This window comes from Nilaparvata lugens, chromosome X, assembly GCF_014356525.2.
Source record: "Nilaparvata lugens isolate BPH chromosome X, ASM1435652v1, whole genome shotgun sequence".
In the NCBI taxonomy this organism is placed as follows: Eukaryota; Metazoa; Arthropoda; class Insecta; order Hemiptera; family Delphacidae; genus Nilaparvata; species Nilaparvata lugens.
The window spans coordinates 9276745-9296554 of record NC_052518.1 but is presented as its reverse complement, the minus strand read 5'-3'; the positions used below and the strand labels follow the sequence as shown (position 1 = coordinate 9296554).

General features: G+C 35.1%; 1 protein-coding gene across 1 annotated transcript in view; it reads left to right on the top strand.

The window, feature by feature from the left end:
* Positions 1-19547, top strand: part of LOC111050803 (centrosomal protein of 104 kDa) — an 84574-nt gene extending 65027 nt beyond the window's left edge. Inside the window, 4 exon segments of the mRNA XM_039441434.1 lie at positions 7841-8054; positions 11525-11942; positions 15949-16197; positions 17653-19547. Of these exon segments, the coding sequence (XP_039297368.1) occupies positions 7841-8054; positions 11525-11942; positions 15949-16197; positions 17653-17732 (961 nt within the window). The 3' untranslated portion in view covers positions 17733-19547.
* Positions 19548-19810: the final 263 nt, after the last annotated feature.

The following is a 19810-nucleotide window of genomic DNA, read 5'->3' as shown; positions in this document are numbered from 1 at the left end:
TAAGGGGTCTATTGCGATGGTTCAAATTCACAATAATTTATGCTTCTTCTTAACAGAAAATTGCTCGTTTAATAGTATAGGATTTAGAATACCTAAACTTTCCGACATTATATATTGTACGAAAGAGATCGTTCCAAATTCGTATGAAGAAGAAGAAGAAGAATAAGAAGAAGAGGAAAAAGAAAAAAGAAAAAGAAGTAGATGAATTGTCTGCGATTCTTTGAAGTTGATACAGTATCAAGTGGATTGCGATTCTTTGAAGTTGATACAGTATCAAGTGGTTTGTATCATTTTTTCTGCCAGCGCCATCTAGCGGACCCCTATACAACTACATTAAGCTTTTTCCTACTCAAATTTCCGTAAGTGAACTTTTAAAAATTATTTATCAATTTTTGCAGATGTTCATCGATGTTTACTACACTAAACATTTTTGATGTGTGGGAGCTTACTACATCAATTTCATGCAATTGGCGTTGCATTTGTTACTTATAACAGACTTTTATTGCGCTGCCTCTCGCCAGAGTTTTGTACAGAGTTTTTATACACATTTTACCTTTTAAATGAAAAATACTGAGAAATTGTCAAGAAACCATAGATTCATTGATTCTTAGAGTTAACGGTTTCGGTCTTTATCAGAGTCTATCAGAGATTGACAATGGTGTAGTCACTGAAACAGGTCTTTCTAAGTATCAATAAATATGTGGTTTTTTGACAATTTCTTAGTCTTTTTCATTCAATAATGAATAATTACCACAATATCAACCTCTCAACTACACAAAAAGAAAAACCAAATAACCTTTATACCTTTACATACAAATTTCTTTCTACACCTGCTATATTGGATTCCAATACAATAAGATATTTTTTTAATAATTTATCAAATTAATTTGATAAATCAATTTAATAATTATAATAATATGATTCAATTCAATTATTCTACCTAATCATAATAATTCATTTTATAATGATATATTATTGGAATAAGATAAAACAATTTAGTATCATCTGCAAAAAAAATTGGTAGGAAAGAGATTTGCCTGAGAGAACCTGCCTCCCACAGTGTGGGAAGCCACGGTCTAACCAACTTGGTCACCATGTGCTCATAACAATAGATGCGAAAAAGTATGAATATGAATTGCTGTATCTTCAAAGCACATCCTTTCTGGATTGAGGTTAGTTTAAGGTTTTTTAAATTATAAAAAAAACCAGAGGTCTTATCAAAAATCAGTTCAATCTTCAATCTTGAATCAAAGAATTGCAGAGAAATGAAACAAAAGGTTGTTCAATACCATATTATAGAGAACGGATAAGCGTACCGTAAGTACAATTATAAGATAAGATAAGATAAGATTACTTCTTCTTCTTCTCTCTTTAGTCTTCTTTCTTCTTCTTATTCTTCTTTTCTTCTTCTTTTCTCTTCTTCTTCTTTTCTTCTTCTTTTCTTCTTCTTCTTCCTTCTTCTTCTTCTTATTCTTCTCTTCTTCTCTTCTTCTTCTTTTCTTCTTCTTCTTCTTCTCTTCTTCTTCTTCTTTTCTTCTTCTTCTTCTCTTCTCTTCTTCTTTTCTTCTTTTCTTCTTCTTCTTCTTCTACTCCGCATTCAGTCACGCAGTACTGGACAAACTTTTGTTTCATTTCTCTGTGATTCTTGCGAAGTTGATACAGTATCAAGTGGTTTGTATCATTTTCACTGCCAGCGCTATCTAGCGGAATCCTTTTCAACTACATTAAGCTTTTCTCTGATCAGAATCTCGTAATAGCAATTTTTAAGTGACTTATAATAAAATTTGTGAAGATATTCATCGATGTTTACTATCTCTAAACACTAATTGACTGTTGGAGAACTCACTAGATGAGTTATAGATGCAATTGGCATTGCATTTGATACTAATAACTGACTTTGAAGATGCTACTTCCCGCCAGAGTTTTGTGCAGCATTTGTAATATAGCCTGCCCTTCGACTCACATCGTCAATTTCAATATTTGAGTCATGATAATGTGACACTTTTTTGGAGAACCATCCTTGGACTTTGGTAAGGGGTCTATTGCGATGGTTCAAATTCACAATAATTTATGCTTCTTCTTAACAGAAAATTGCTCGTTTAATAGTATAGGATTTAGAATACCTAAACTTTCCGACATTATATATTGTACGAAAGAGATCGTTCCAAATTCGTATGAAGAAGAAGAAGAAGAAGAGGAAAAATCTGCTTCAAGTAGAAGATGAAGATTCAAAATTACAGTTCAGTTGAGAATTGTGCAGGCAGCGCTGCATAGCATTCAAATGTGGAACTACCAGCAGCCTGATTCAATTTCAACTTATCAAATCTGCAAACACTAGTTTTCACCTAATTTCAATACTATCAAACAATTTTCAGATATTGATGTTGATAGAATTGTTGATGAAATAGAGGTTTAATCGTTTGGCACTAATCAAATTTCTATAAACATTCTAGTTTTAAAGAAATTCGAGTTTATTTTTGAGCGATTTTGACAACTCTCACTAGAGAGGAAAATTTCAACTTTCTTCCGAAAGTGTCATAAAAAAAATATCATGCAATGCAGGACTCGGCCCACCCAAAGTTCAAAGCTGGATTCTGTGCCACTCACAGTCCAAATTTAATTTTTAATTTTGGGTGGGCCAGGATTGCCCACAAGGGGTGGTGGGCGGTCATGGCGCAATTTGCGCCATCAACATTTTTGGGGGGAGGGCATGATTTTTTTTATATTTTATGTCAACATTTAGAATCATGGCTCAAAAATCAAGCTATCAAATAGAGATATCCTAATGTATTTAATTTTAATACTTTTTCCCACCGTTAGAATGTTATATTTTGCAAAGTGTAACTCAATATAAAGCATATAAAATACAATTGATAATATTTTGTATGCAGGAATTTTAGTAATTTTAAGCCTATGAGTTTGGAGGTAAATCTTTGACAAAAATAAATTATAACTTCATCATCCACTATTATTCTGATTTCCTTTGCTTAATTTCAATTTTTAATGGTCCTGTTTTTGAGTTTCCTTGCTGTTGCAACCTAATTTTCTTAAGAGCACAATGATAAGTTAAATTGTAATGCACATTTTAATCTAATAATCATTTTAATTTCGAAGGCGTTTCATGATGATATTAATGTCTCTGAAATGGGAATGCAATTATAAACAACATCGCAAACTAGTGAATTTGACAGAAGAAAAACTTCTCTTGTCGAAAATTTGTGAAAAATATCAAATTAAGCCAATTTCAATCTTTCAAATTTACACCCTATTTACCACACAGTAATCAAGTAATTATTGTTATGCTTCATTACTTTTTTCTGTTTTGTATAATAGTCCAGTCAAATGGTCGTTTTTCAGGAAACAGCCGAAAGAATTTTTCGCGACGGTTCTATATGTATTTTGGGCGCTGAATTCTAATCTGAAATTTGCTGACACGGCAGAGGGCGGCTTCACCCCCAAAACTCCCAAAAAAACCCAAAATTTCGGACTTTTTTCAAGTTTTCCATTTAATCTTGAGAACCTTTAACTTTTCGAGAAAAAACATACTCTAAAATATTAAAGATAATAAAATTACCAATAAATTGAGTGGTCGCGCAGTACTCTACGATTTTTGATTCTGGAGCTAAGAGTTTTCAAAAAAGGGGTATTTTTTAGGGGTTTTCAAAATTATGCAAACCTACCACTTCTACCCTATACAACTAGGATCTTTTTCCAGTAATGATAGAAAGCCATACATCACGTGAATTAACAATATTAATTCTGAACAGAATTCCTTAGGTACCTATTTTTGAATTTAGTAGAGGTGGGAGGGGGAATACGACCAAAAATAGAAAATCATGTCCTACAGCCAAAATTCAAACTTACATTATACTACCTTTTCATGGCCTTCCTAACAAAAAAGAAACATATTTCGGCTGAAATCTCCTTACGAGTGTTATGTTCTATGAGAATCACTCATTAGATTTCAGTATTTCCTAGTGGGGGGCACACATAAGGATACGTCCAGGATCAAAACTTTAATCACTTATAACTTTTGACTGAATGATCACATCTCCTCGTACTTCAGCTCGTTCATATCAGCTCGTCAAGGCGGTTGAAAATCATGAATCATCTCACTAAAATTTGTTAAAAAAATAGGAAATTCCTCCTTTAGTGTATTTTAGCCCATATTTCAATGCATAGAAAAATGACCGATTTCTATATTCAAAACTGTGTGTCTCGGTAACTCAAAATAATACTTGGTCTTGATTTGAAGAGAAGAATCTCCTCTTTTATGTGAGGTGAATGATTTTTGTAAAAATATAATAGTGAAGTAAGATACGTTTGTTTCAAAAAATCAAGAAATTTGCGATATTTTTTTCATTTTCACAGTCTCGACAGTTTTTCGATATAAACAGTAATGCAAGATCAATTCAAGACTCAGCTTATAGAGCATGAAATTTTCTCTCATTTAAGACCAATCGCAAGTTTCTATCATGTATTGTACTCAATTTAGAGACTCTTTAATAACAGTAAAATCGCAAGAAAAATGAGAAAATAAAGATCATCATTCAATTGGCTGTAACTTTTGAACTGTATTGAAAACAGAAGTATAATTCATGGGAGTGAAAAGAGGAGAAAATTCATCACAACCTCGACTACTTTTTGGATTTTTTATCTGAATTCTTCCACAAGATACGCAACGTTGCATATGCGAGACTGTGAAAATGGGGGAAATATCACAAATTTCTCGCACATTCAAAGTTGTGTATGTTGTGGAACACTTCAGATAAAAAATCCAGAAAGTAGTCCTGCGTGACAACTCAATTCATTCGAAATTTTATTATCTCTAATATTATATAGAGAATGCCTTTTCTCGAAAAATTCAAGGTTCTCGAAATTAGATGGAAAACTTGAAAAAAGTCCAAAATTTTGGGGGTGAAGTCGCCCTCTGGCGTGTCAGCAAATTTCGATTTGAATTCAGCGCCCCAAAATACATATAGAACCTGTTTCCTGAAAAACGACCATTTGACTGGACTTAAAGGTTTTATCCTATTATATCAAGCGAGCAATTTCTGTATATCTGTTTATTTTTTTTCTATTTTTATATCTGGTTATCTGGCTATCTGGTTATTTATGTTCAACGGATCTCGGAAACGGCTCTAAAGATTTTCACGAAATTCGGAATCTCGTAGTAGGTTTATGATATCAAAATTCGATTGCACTAGGTCTCATCCCTGAGAAAACTCCCTGAACACATGAAAAGGATAATTCATCCTTGGAAAAACAGATGATGATTTTGTCGTCTGTCGATAACAGAAGATGCGTGTGCCTGTGTGGGAGATCAGCTGTGTAATCAATTAGCTTATCGTATCTCGCGAGAAATCTAGAAATTTTAATTGACTCGATCAAAATACAGTAATCTGACTTGTTGACATGAGATGGTATATATCATAATATTCAAAGTTATTCATTATTATTTTACAGTTTTAAGTGATTAGTGAGTGTTATATTGTTATTCATGTTGGTATGTAAACAATCTAAATTAGATCTTTTATGTTTTCAAATATTTGGACTGAAAATTCCACTTGAATTCAAGTGTATGAAACATATTAAACTACTTTTTGGAATATTAAATATACTATAAATTTTATAGTGTATAAATCTAAATTCGGGGAAGAAACCGTTTTGGGCTGTGCCTGTTAGTCCTTCCCCAATCAATTTAAAGAATTGAGTTCTGTTTATCAATGAATAAATAACGACCAAAGCTCGGTGCCCCGATATTTGGTTTTAATAGATAGAATTTAAAAAATGTACTTGTTCAGATGATATATTTATTCCAAAAACCAAAACATTCAAAGATACATTTTGTTCGACTTGTGTTATTTACTCCTGTAATGTTAAAAAGTAAATACTGCCAACAACACAACATCAGTGACAACCTGTTCCAATTTATGATAAATATCGGGGCACCGAGCTCCGCTCTGGAGCACCTACAAAAGCATATAAAAATTATTACGAAAGAAGAAATCATAATAAATATTCATAGTTCATACAGAAAGGTTAAATCTAATCACAGTGGATTGAGATTAATTCGCAGAGGAATGCAAAAATTTCTCTCACAAAAGCATGTTAAATTTTAATCCTGATTAATTTCACGTGAACCAAATCACAGAAGACCATCTCAAAAAGATAGCTTATCTGATTGGTTCTACTGGAATTAATCAGGATTAAAATTTAACCGGTTTTTGTACAACTGCCACTAAGTACCTGATTGAATTAGGTATAAAAGTTCAACAGCTGAGTCATAATTTTGTCTCAGTCCCACACACATGCACTCGCTCACTCACTTCCATCATCAACAGACGACGAAATTATCAGCTGTTTTTCCAAGGATGAATAAATTCTTTCAATGTCCTTCAGCGAGTTTGCCCAGGGATGAGACCTAGTGCAATCGAATTTTATATTATAATCCTACTATGTTCTGAATTTCGTGAGAATCGTTAGAGCCGTTTTCAAGATCCGGTGAAATACAAACATCTATAAACATTTAAACATCAAAACATCCAAACAGAAATTGCTCGTTTAATAGTATAGGATTTAGAATACCTAAACTTTCCGACATTATATATTGTATGAATAAAATCGTTCCAAATTTGTATGAATGTTTACCAAAATTGCTATGCAATATTCTTTTGCAATAAAAGAATATCAATGATATTATTATTCAACTTTTTATAAGTAACCTTAACATTTAAAAAGCAAAGCCTCCTTTACTTATCTTTTAATATCCTACTAGAATATTTGTCATGTAGTTTTTCCTGATGTAATGTAGTACTTTTTAGTCCTCCCGAACAAGAACGGGTGCACTGCTAGTCTCAAAAATAATATCAAAAAGATACTTTATTTCTATTTTAAAAGAGATAAGAATCTATGGTTTATATTTTTACAATATTATGAAAACAGAAAGAATTCCTCACAAGACCAAAGGTGAATAATGTCCTTTGGAAGATTAGAATGTAAGATGTGAATTTTATTGTCATACTCTGACTAATGTTAAAAACTAAAGGGTTGGGAATTGGGGTACTTTGGGTGGGGGCATTACACTTGGATTGGGGGGGGGGCATGCGCCATTGTCCTTGGGGGGCTGGGCCATCCCTGGGGTGGGCTCCGTACCACAACTTACAGGTTACTTGTTGGTTGAACCATTCTGATGAAGTTATAAAATGAATAATGAATGTATTATTTTTGTGGAATATCAAGTTACTGGCTACTGAAACTACAACGGTAGTTGGATACGGTGGTCAATATTTGTAAAAAATCCACACTCGTTCAATTAGTATAAATAAGAAATCTCTCTTCTCTTTAATAGAATAATAGAAGTTCGATTGAACTTCTGAAGAGATATTGTTTCATTAACAAGATGTCATTAAAACGTTTAGAAAAATCAGTGAATTATTTTTTTCCGACGATCCCCATTCCAGTTTTCAGGCAATAATCCTGAACTGTCTCGTCGAAACTTTTAAACGATGAGGTATCTCGGATTGTGAAAATTCATGGCAACAGGTGGAATCCGAACCCATTTTGTTTTAAATGCTGATTGACGAAAAATAGTTTTTACTGTCACCTAATGGCGCTGGCAGTAAAAATGATACAAATAACCACTTGATACTGTATCAACTTTGCATGAATCACAGAGAAATGAAACAACTGATTATTCAGAACTCCGTGACTGGATGCGTAGAAGAAGATGAAGAAGAAAAATAATTCAATTTTATCTCTTCATTCAAATTTTATTCATTACCTGATATATGTTATTTTATTGATTGAATTTATTGAGAAAATTAATTTATTTTGTCAGTGGAATGGCTTGCCGAACCCTGGCAGAATTTGGAGCATCTGGACTGCATCACCCGGCCGAAGCTGTGCGGAAGGTTGCTGAACGGGTCCTTCTCTTAGTTTACAAAGTCAATCCGAGGCTAGTGAGGAAACAGTTACCACCAGATGATGATATTACTAGACGCAACCTACTGTACCGCAATCTCATGCAGCAGTTTGACAAAATCGATCAACAGGTATTTATATAACCCACTAAATAAAATAAGATGACACGAATAATACTTGAAAAAAAAACAATACAATCTTAGTGAAATGAAGCCCTCTGTGGGTTGGGAGAGCTTTGAGTAGATCATCGTACTCAAGAATGTGAGGAAAACGAGAATTCACCCACTACTAGGGAGACATCCCGGGATCCCGGGATCCCGATTTTTGATACCTAACAATCCCGGGATTTCTCAGCGTCAATCCCGGGATTTTCGGGATTAGAAAACCTGAAATTGTAAATCATATTTTTCCAAAAACAATTCAATATAGAATTCATTTACGGTTTTTATAAATAATTGTGTTCTAAAAGTGTTTGACTAATTTATTCTACAGGCACAGCCTACAGTTGCAGTTGCAGCCTACAGTATTATGTATATAATACTGTATACTGTATTTTTTACTGGCTAAATAGAATTCGCATTATCGGTTCGCATTATTCAAAGAATGGCAGTTGATCGGTTGCTATGTCTCTACACTTGTTTCTGTTTACAAAGCACCACAATTACCAGTCTAGACGGCGCAATATTTGCAATAGTGCTGATGGCATTTCCTTGAAATGCACTCAGAACTTTGAAAATACTTCAGAAATCAGAAATAAACAAGCACTAAATATTCACTCTCTGTCTCATTATTCCTCTTCTCTTCTCTTTCTCTATCATAAGTAGAATATCTAGTTGAAGTGAATATAGTTGACTCTACGAAATTTCATTTAGTAGTGTAGTGGTTCAGCTTTCGCGTTGTTCGGTCGGTATGGCGTTACGGTCTTACAAAAAGTATCCTATTTAATTAATTATATTATAAATTCAAGTTATATTAATTATTCACTCTACAGTATTTGGAGTGATAAAAGTGTGAACTCTATCCCGTCCTGATGTAGGATAGAAATGCTCTTTTTCTACATAAAAAAGTCTCTGATGAGTCATCTTGCTTTCCTCAGTTCTAACTATCATCTAGGATACAGCAAATTCAAGGTAGGACATACAATAAAAAGTTACTCCTAATCTTGAAAACATTTATAGAAATGGAATGTTCAATTTCTAATATTATTCCTAAGTATTTCTTCATTTTAATAATATTCTCTCCCTCAATAATGAGCCCTTTTTCATCTCCACACACTGTTATTGAACATGTAATTGAGGAGGAACAATTGCAAAAATGCATTAAAATGATTTTTGATAATCCCGGGATCAGTTCCGGGATCCCGGGACTGATATTGGATAATCCCGAAATACCGGGATTGGAAATCGGTCCCGGGATTGACATCCCTACCCACTACACACTACAGTATCCATGCTTGTCATAGGAGGCGACTAAAATGGACCTCAAGGCAACTCCAGAAGTTGGCTTGCCTTCAAACCACAGGATCTGCCCCATCAGGGCAGTTTCGGAGGGGCAAAAAGAAAAACCCAAGAGACCAGAGATGGGTGAAACTCCAGGCACAAATGTGGGTCAAGAGGCTGAGTTGAAGGTGGCCGGGCGCCGGTCGCCCTAGAGGCAGTTTGGCGTCCCCTGTCTCAGCGGAAGGACCTACAAAAAGACCAGGAGTGGAACTCACGTAGGTCACGAGGACTAATCATCAGACTATTATCAGACTGATCAATCAGTCTAAAGAGACTGCCAAGCATATCACACTGGATTACAACAAGCAACCGGGTGATGAATGGGATGTTAGTATAGGAAAACTCCTGGTTCTTGTAAAGAACTAAACAGTTTGTCTAACTAACATACTACTTGGAGACACAATAAGCTTCGGTTGACGTGTGGGGTTCTTTGAACCTTTGGATCTTTGAATCCGTCCATTCAAAAACAATAAACAATAATGAAATGAAGATCATCCAATAAAAGACTGGTAACTATCCTCAGTTACCCTGAAGTTAAGGCTGTGCAAAGGCTAAAAATTAACTTTCTATTGGTGATATTTTTCAAAGTTTTCCGATTTGTATATCATCAAACTATCAAAATGAAAAAGTTTTCTCAGGAAATATTTTTTCTAATCATTAATTTTTGAGATATGAGCGCCTAAAGTTTAAATTTTTGGGACAGAACATTTCATATTCGGTAAGAGATAAATCCATGAGATTTAGAGGATAAATTCATTATGGTATTGTTGATTGAATAAAACAAACATTTTCTGAAAATATCAATTTTCGAGAAAGTAATTCAATTTACTAAAAATTACCAGAAATAACTGGTAGTTGAGTTATTTGTGGTCATTTTTGGTAAATTGAATAACTTTCTCAACAATTGATATTTTCAGAAAATGTTTGTTTTATTCAATCAACAATACCATAATGAATTTATCCTCTAAATCTCATGGATTTATCTCTTACCGAATATGAAATGTTCTGTCCCAAAAATTTAAACTTTAGGCGCTCATATCTCAAAAAGTAATGATCGGAAAAAAATGTTTTCCTGAGAAAACTGTTTCATTTTGATAGCTTGATGATACACAAATCGAAAAACTTTGAAAAATATCACCAGTAGAAAGTAATTTTTTAGCCTTTGCACAGCCTTAATCTTCAGGTGGTTCAATTTACTTTTGTGAAAAATACTTTTATGTTGAAAATATTAATACTTACGTTTTAGTGGCTACATGTTTCTTTCACACATTATCAAGTCAAACAGGAAATTGGTAAAAAATAAAGAATAGAATGGATAATCAACTTACTGTTAATTTTAATTATTAGTAAGACAAGTAAAGGACTCCATAGTAACCATCACTGTTATTCAAATCGAATTAGGGAACTGAGACTTCAGCTTTTATGCAACCAAATATTAGATAGATAGATAAATGCCTTTTATTTACACTTTAAAGTATCAAAAGTGATGTGGGCGAAATTGAGACAGTAAGAGTGAGTAGAATTGAAAAATGAGTAGAATATATTAGCGCTGCCAGATTGTGTAAAGTTGGTTATTCTTTCTCAAGCACACCCATGTTACTGAATATATTCAATATGACAACTCTGCTGGCTTATTGAATTTTGTTATTCAGTCACAAGGGCTTGATTCCACACAACCTGGAAACTCCGATATTTTGTCAACCGTTAAACAAATATTACATTGAATAACATTCAACTTTGGATTTCTGTTTAATAATTATTTTTATTACTATTTATTTATTAGCATTTAAACAATTTCTCATTAATTTCCATCAGTATACTGGCTGGCCGCTTTGGCTTAGTATAATTAGCGCTACTCCCCAGAGATTGTCAGTTTGGTGTAAATGGTTAGAGCATGCCTGACTACTATTATAGGAGAAACCGGGTTCGATTACCGGGATGGCAAATATTTCTGGATAATAGCTACCTAACATCGAAATTCCTTCTAGCTGTTCACCCTGTAGTCAATATTTGCAGAAGCAGCAGGAGTCTTCGGGGTGGTTTACAGCATTTAGCTTTGGATTTTCGTTTAATAATAATTTGTGTTTGTCCACTTTCCACAGCGAAAAGAAGAATCAAGTTTTGCAACACCCTCCAGCAGTGAGAAGCCGAAACTAGTGCGCTCTGGTAGTGTGACTGGAACTACAGCTACGTCAGCGGCCTCAGCTTCATCAGCAACATCAGCAGCTCCACCGATCCGAGTGGCGTCAACCGGCGACTTCGCGCAAATAATGCAGAGCACTGCAAAACCGGCCGCGAGCGACTCGTCGTCCTCAGAAATTGCGTCACCAGCCGAGGACCAAGATGGCGGATGCAGCAAGCAAGATGGCCGCCAACAGTGCATCTTCTGTCTGGAGCGACGTGACGACTTCACCGAGGAAGGTCTCAATATACATTACTGGAAGTCATGCCCTATGCTCACCCGGTGTCACCACTGTCAAGAAGTGGTCGAGATAGCATCTCTCAACCAACATCTCATAGGTAATTGAGAGCATTACCTGCTCTATGTTATGTTTTGATGGGATAGATTCAAGCATTCAAAGGTTCAAAGAACCTCACACGCCAACACAGTAACAGTAACACAGTATTCCTTATTGATTCATACAATAAGTACATCATCAAAATGATAGGGAGAGATAAGATATGGTAACCTTGTCCTAGTCCTCTCCCAAATTTTGATAAGGTTACACATAGTCCGAAATATGTTGAGTCTTGCTTATAGTTTTTCACTTCACAAAATGATCAGTCAACTGAGTTGTGGTCGATGTTGTAGAAACGTTCCATGATGAAATAAAATAAACAAATAGATAAATAAATAAATTGGAATGGTAAACAGACTACATTCACCCCTCTCAGCTGTTCCCTAACTTCCAACTTACTTAGGCTACATGATTATTCTTTCTGATTAGTTTCATAGATTAATATATTTATTCAATTCTACTTAATTATTTATAGGGTTAGTTCTTTTAATTTTCAAGTTCTTTGTGTTTTCCATTAATCTAACTGTGGGATTCTTTAACTTCGATCCTAAATTCATAGAAATAGGTTATATTTACAATTTTGATTGGAATGGTAAACAGACTACATTCACTCCTCTCAGCTGTTTCCCAACTTTCAAACTTACTTAGGCTACATGATTATTCTTTCTTTTTGATTAGTTTCATAGATTAATATATTTATTCAATTCTACTAAAATATATTTTGGAATTTTTAAACATTATTAGATTATGAAACTCACCATTTATTATTGTCTCAATGCATCAAATTATTTAGTAGGCTATTTTATTTCTTTAGGTTAAGTTGGCTACCATGTATTATTTTGAACAGCCCAATATGTCCGTTTTAGTTTTAGTCAGCTTGAAAATGTGACCTGTGTGGTCACGAAACCATGGTAGTGTACCAAATTAAAGTGTAGAAAACTGACAACATCTATGTGTTTTTATTTCAAAATGATCAGTCCTTTATTATTTTCACAACAACCGAAGCTTATTTTGTGTCCCAAGTACGTTAGTTGGGTGAACCAATCCCGGTGTCCTTTACAAGATCCAGAGGTTTTTCCCTATACATCACATTCATTACCTAGCCAAACAGAGCCCTTATCCTTGCCCCTCGCAATCCAGTATGATATGCTTGGCAGTCTCTTCATACTAATTACGAAGCCTACACATCTAACTTTCATTTCTGAGTCCAATTGTGTGGAGATGTTTCCTGAAGTGGCCATGTCCTGTTATCAGAGCAATCAACTGCTTGACATAACCTCTACCCAACCTCACCAGCCAGCTGGTGAAAGAGCTTGTGTCTGCTAGCAGCTTTTTGCGAAGTGCTTGACCAGGGTGAACTTGCCATTGCTGGTGATGTAAATCCCTGGACTATTCACTTATTGTGTGAAAGGTTGTTGTTTTACTTATGCCACAGCTTGGTCCTGGACCAAAGAATGGCATACTGGATGCCCGCTTCCAGTATGTCCATCTTAGCAAGTCCATCTGCACGCTCATTACCACCTATGTCTACATGGCCAGGTAACCAACCAAGATGCACAGAGTTGCGTGTTGCAAGCCTGCTGCGTGTTTTTTGACACTCCACACCAATTTTGACTTGATTCAATTTTGCCTACTCTATCAATTTATCCATTTATTTGTCTAATTTTATTTTTAATACTTATCTTACAAAAACATTTACACAAATTTTTAACAACTAATGTATCAACAACAAATCAAAATCAAAACCTGAAACATAATAAGTAAGTAATCAATAGTCTCTGGCACAATAATCAATAACAAATTGATCAAATAATCAAAGTAAAGAAAATAAAGGAAAAACATCCCGAGGTTTATCCTGTAGGGGATGGACCGATGGAGTATCATTATTATTATTATTATTGAAAAATATTTTTTGTCTTAATAACTAAGTAGCCGGAGATCAATTCTGATCTCAAGACTAAAATAGTTGCAATTCAAAGAAGAGACTCACTCACTCTTCTCCAGATCAGAGGCTTAGAAACTCACATACAATATTAGTTGTACCAAGAACTGCTGCTTTCTGCATAATTCTCATATGCCAGTTCTCCAACTGCAGTTGTTCCATTGCTTGTCTCCATTCTTTTGTGACCAGTCCATTGGCAGACACTACTATAGGGATTATCATCACCTTCCTTAATTTATACATATCTTTCAGTTCAACTGACAGGGGCTGGTATTTTCTTTTATTTTCGGCAATGTTACTCACAAGATTCTCATCAAGGGGCACTGCCACATCAATTATGTAAGCCTCTTTATTCTTTCTGTCAAACAAGACGATGTCTGGCCTGTTAGCCTCCACTGATCTGTCAGTTGTCATACAACAATCCCAAAGAAGTCTTCCCTTTTCACCATTCAAGACCATTTCTGGCTTACACTTGTAATAGGACACCTCAATCGCTATCAACTCATATCTTTTCGCCATTGCCTGATGAACCACTTTGGCCACATTGTTGTGCCGCTGCAAATACTCTGTATTAGCTAGTACAGAGCAGCCACCACAAATATGCTGTTTCGATTCTATGGCTTTCCTGCAGAGCCGACAGCTACTATCCACTGTGAGTACCATCACATATCTTTTGTAAGCTCTAGTGCTGATTACCTGGTCCTGAATGGCAAACATGAAACCTTCAGTCTCACTGAATATTCCACTAGTCTACAACCATTCAATTGATTCTTTTCTGTCAACACAATCAGAATGAAGTGCTGCAGCTGTTTCTGCTTCCATGCTTCCAGCCTCTCTTCTACTGAGCTGGCTGTTAGCTGTTGGACTCCATGTGCCAGCTGCAAGCTGTACTCCCTGTCTACCAGACAAACGGCCTTTAGCAGACCACTGTTTGCATTCTGGAAGTATTTCCGCAGTCTGTCTTCCTGTTGACTACACATAGTCTCCAGACTCAAGAGGCCTCTTCCACCAACACCTCTAGGCAGGTAGAGCCTCTGGATTGAGCTACGGGGGTGATGAAGTCTATTCTTTGTCAAAGTTGTTCTTTCCTTTCTGTCAAACTCTTGCAAAGCTGTATCTGTCCATTTGACTATGCCAAATGTATACATGGCCACAGGGACTGCCCAGGTATTTATAGCAGATATTTAATTCCTAGAGCTAAGCCCTGTTCTGCATACCTTCTCAGGTCTTTGCACAGTCTTCCTTTGAATTTCTCTTCTTATGACAGTATCAGCTCTGCATAAGAGCTGAGCAAGACCCAAATACTTGTATTCATGTGGCCTGCCTAAACTCTGAATAAGCACTTCCTCAGTCAACTGTATAGCTCCATCACCCTTTCCTGATATTTGGCCTCGTTTCACATGCAGCACTTTACACTTTTCCAATCCGAATTCCATACATATTGAATCACTGAAGTTCTTAACAAACTGGAGCATATTTTTCAACTGGTCTTGGTTGGCAGCATAAACCTTCAGGTCAATCATATATAAGGAATGTGATACCTTCACCTGAGGATTTCTTTTAAGCACATACCCATAGCCTGAGTCACGGAGCATTCTACTTGATGGGTTTAGAGCCATACAGAACCACAGGGGGCTCAAACTGTCCCCCTGAAATATGCCTCACCTGATTGGGATACCTTGTGTTCTGTATGATTCACTACCCCATCCCACCTGTAGTGTGGTCGTCCACTTATTATTATTATTATTATTATTAATAATAATAATAATAATAATAATAATAATAATAATTAATAATAATAATAATAATAATAATAATAATATTCATTCGATGCATTGAATATTTACAGTATTCAACTTTGTATCCCACAACATCAATAGCCTACATATTCCACGAATTTTATTCATAAAATAACATCATTGTACCCTTTTAATTTGTTCAACATGTTTTAATGAGTGTTTTTTCAATTTAAAGTTATATAAAAATACAATAGTAATTATATTAGTGAGAACAAGATGGATAACCAACAAGTCATTTTATAAATTATTTTTGTGTTATTTTGCAGATGACTGCGATAAGAGAAAGCACTACATCAAGTGTGAGACCTGCGGTGACGCGGTTATGACCGATAAACGAGAGGAGCACACTTTGGGAGGCAGATGCATACGTGGGGGTGGGGGTGGAGCCAGATGTCCACTGTGCAGAAGTGAAGTGGGAAGCGCAGAAGTGACTTGGTGGAGAGAACACTTGACATCTGTGGATAGACTCTGTCCCAACCACCCTAGGAGAGCTTATGTGCGCTCGGCGCTCAGCCGTAAGTCTATAATCCGTCCAAAATTATTTTTGACTTGGAGGAATATCGACGCAGAGAAATGGAGGAAGATCAGCCAATTACAGTGATGGGTAGAGTCATAGGTAGAAGCGCAGATGCCAATTTGACGATTACAATCAGTAGACTCAAAGCTTTCAGAGAGGAAACTATGTAAGTTTAACATGAGCACTTGAATACTCACTAGAAATTGGAGAACCCTGGCCGGTTCAGAACGGTAACATCGCCGCCGTTGTGTCCCTACCGCTGTATGCCTTCTCTGCTACGCATGTACCTCCCAAGTTAAAAGTAATTTTGTACGGAGTATAGTAGTAGACCAATAAAGCTTACTTTAGTTGAATTAAAACATCTTCCGACTTGGAGGGATATGCGGAGCAGAGAATCGTAGCGATACAGCGGCGGTGATGTTGCCGTGCTAAAGCGGAAGGCGCTCTGTAGTCTTCAGTGATTTGTCAACACCTTAAGGTGCGTACAGATATAAGCGCCTCCAACACGCTCCGCACTCGCTCCGATCATGAACGTTACGGGAGATGTTAGCTCTTCTCGCGTTCCACTCTTGCTCCCCGGTCGATCATCAATCGATCTGCTCGAGTGACGTTCGATTGCGGAGCAGAGCGAAAGTCTGTACGCACCTTTATGATACACATACCTAGTTTCCTCATCGACTGAGCCTGTTTTGCAAACTTGGCAACAGCGCTTGTCTCTATGATTCTATTCTCATCACTCTAATTGGCTGAACTGGTTCCATCTCCCTCCGCATATTCTTCAAAGTTGGGATATATTTTAATTCAACTATATTATTATAAGTAGTAATACAGTCTAGTAGTAAGGTTCAAGCCACACGAGGCATTTTTCAGAGGAGTCCACACGTTCAAGAAGTTCTATGATTTTCTGATTGGTTATTGAGAGGAAGCTCTCTCGAATTAGCCCATCGGAGAGCTTCATGCCGACTCGTCTGAAAAACGCCTCATGTGGCACTAATTTGTAACCTCCTTCTAGTGTACGATGTAGGTAGGTAGAGCAGTTTATAAAGAGAACACATAGTCGACATATTTCATCTGTAGAACAGCTGTTTTGACGACTTTAAAAAAAAATCATCGAATTTCTCAATTTACACAAAGGAAAAGTACTCTGAAAACAATTATATATACACATATACAGTAGTCTGATCGTAGTTTCAAATATGTTGCCGCCAATCTTTATTATCCTATTCCGGGAGAGCTTCCTGGACAGAATAGAAAATTCTCTCAGAGAAGAAGGACGTCACCTTCCTGACATTATCTACGTACAGTAAATGGCATATACTCACAACTATTTTACTCAAGATGAATAAAATATTATCTTTAAAAATTAGCATTGTCTTTCTATTTCTAAAATGTAAATATTTCTCGTGGTCACTTTGAATTTGAGTATGTAATATTTCAAATGTATCTTTTTCAGGTGGTCGTTCTCCAGAAAGCACAGATTCTGCAAGACACTCGTCTCTAGGTCAGGCTACTTCTATCTATGGTTATTGTTAAACATTCCCCAGCTATCATCAGGCCAAAAATTGATCAATTGCATATAAGTTTTATTTAATCTTCAACTATTTTATCCAAATCTATTATAAAGGAAAACTGTAAACTAGTCCAGACCTGACTACATTAGCTACAGATTATACTGAAAACAAAGCAAAAAATATACAGTGAGGTTCACGTTATAATGGCAGTGTATGATTAGTAATGGTATTGCTATCCTTGTCTATCATTCACAAAGCGGATAGCGCTATCTCTTTCTCGCTTTGCTCTCTTGCCAGATCGTCTTCTAACAATGTAGAATTAATAATTAACTAAAAAAATATTTCATCGTTATTATGGAAATTCATTATGAAATTATTGAAAAATATAATTTCTTACAAAATAAAATATAACTGATTATTTTAAACGAGAATTAACCTTTAATATTACATCAATAAACCTGTATCAGCTACTATAATACAAGGCATTGACAAGACAGAGGATCGGCTACGTTTTTCTCCTATCTTTCTCCACTGCCATTATAACGTGGACCTCACTATAGTGAGATTATGATATTTTGAGGATGGATTTTGTTTTGTTCAAGCAAATCTTTTTTTTGTGAAAATTTGCTTTGGTGAAAATCCTAGATCAAATTTGGAAGTTTCCTATTCTCTTAAGAATTTTCAACACACTTAGCTATGAATCTAATATGTCAGAATTTGACATATAATCTTGTCCATATATAATTATGTGTAGATGAATATATATTTCTGCAAAAGTAAGGCAACAAAATGAAAATGAAATAAATTGTCTAAGCACTACAATTCTATTTCATCTGAAGTAGTTGCGAATATTTTCTTGTGTCATTGAAATTCGCACTTTTCAAGTATGTTCATTAATTCAACTACAATTGGGGGACTGGAATCTAATGCCAAATCAAACTAGGTGCTTCCATTTCATCAAATTAATTATTTGTTCGTAATCTATTTATATTATAATACATATTTATGTAAATATTTCATTCACTTGATTAACATCTCAACCTTCAATATTAAGAGTAAATTATTGCTGATACCATACTTATATTGTTGATTATATTTAATAACTTACCGTACGCTTAGTACTCTCATTTTTAGATTATTGACATGAAAAATTAATTTATATTTGGAAGTTGTGAATTTCAATCGAAAATCCATCCATAGTCTAGCACAATTAATATATAGGTCGCTATAATTATTATGAATATTGTTTTTGTTGATAATAAATTGTTTCCCAACGCACATAACAGCTAAGTCGATAACATTTGTCCAGAAAACTATATTGCATTCGATGTATCGAAGAATATTCTTTCATCTGTGTAATATGTAATATTTATGAAATGGATGTCCGATAGGTACTATTCAAGAAAAGAGAAATATATGACTTTTCGATTTAAATCTAAAAATAATATCCTAGTTTATTATTAATAATTTGTGTTTCTGCTCTCATGCACTGAACGTAACAACCACAAAGTGGACTTAGTGTTATTAGTTGATGGAATAGCCTACTTGTAATTCATTGATTGATAAATATCAGAGAATTTATCAAATATAATAATTTCATGGTTAATAGCAGTGTTACATTGTATGTTTCTATTTCTAAATATTAGCTGGATAAGTTACCAATTATTTATTCCAAACCCTATCAATTTAATATAGTTACCTATTATTCATGATCCTCCTAGTGACGCAGAAATCAAGATTTTGTTTCAGCTTGCTTGATTTGTGATTTAATTATCTTTGTCAACGGTGCCTACAGTTACTCCATTTTTTAATAAATTCTTCAATCTAGTTCTGTGTTTCATTCCGATTTCATTGATGATTTTTCCCTCCATGAAACACCTTATGAATCAAATTAGTTGATCAAAATTCTTGCAGAGTTACTAATGGCTTCAGATTGATTTATAGCGCATTATGTGAAAACCTTGCAAGCTTTTTCCAATCATTTATTCAACTTGCAATCCACACAACCTGATTTCTAATTATTTTTGTGTAATAAAGTGTACATTCATCAGGAAACTAGCTACTTCACTTTGCTTTATAAACAAAAACTCTAGTACTGTG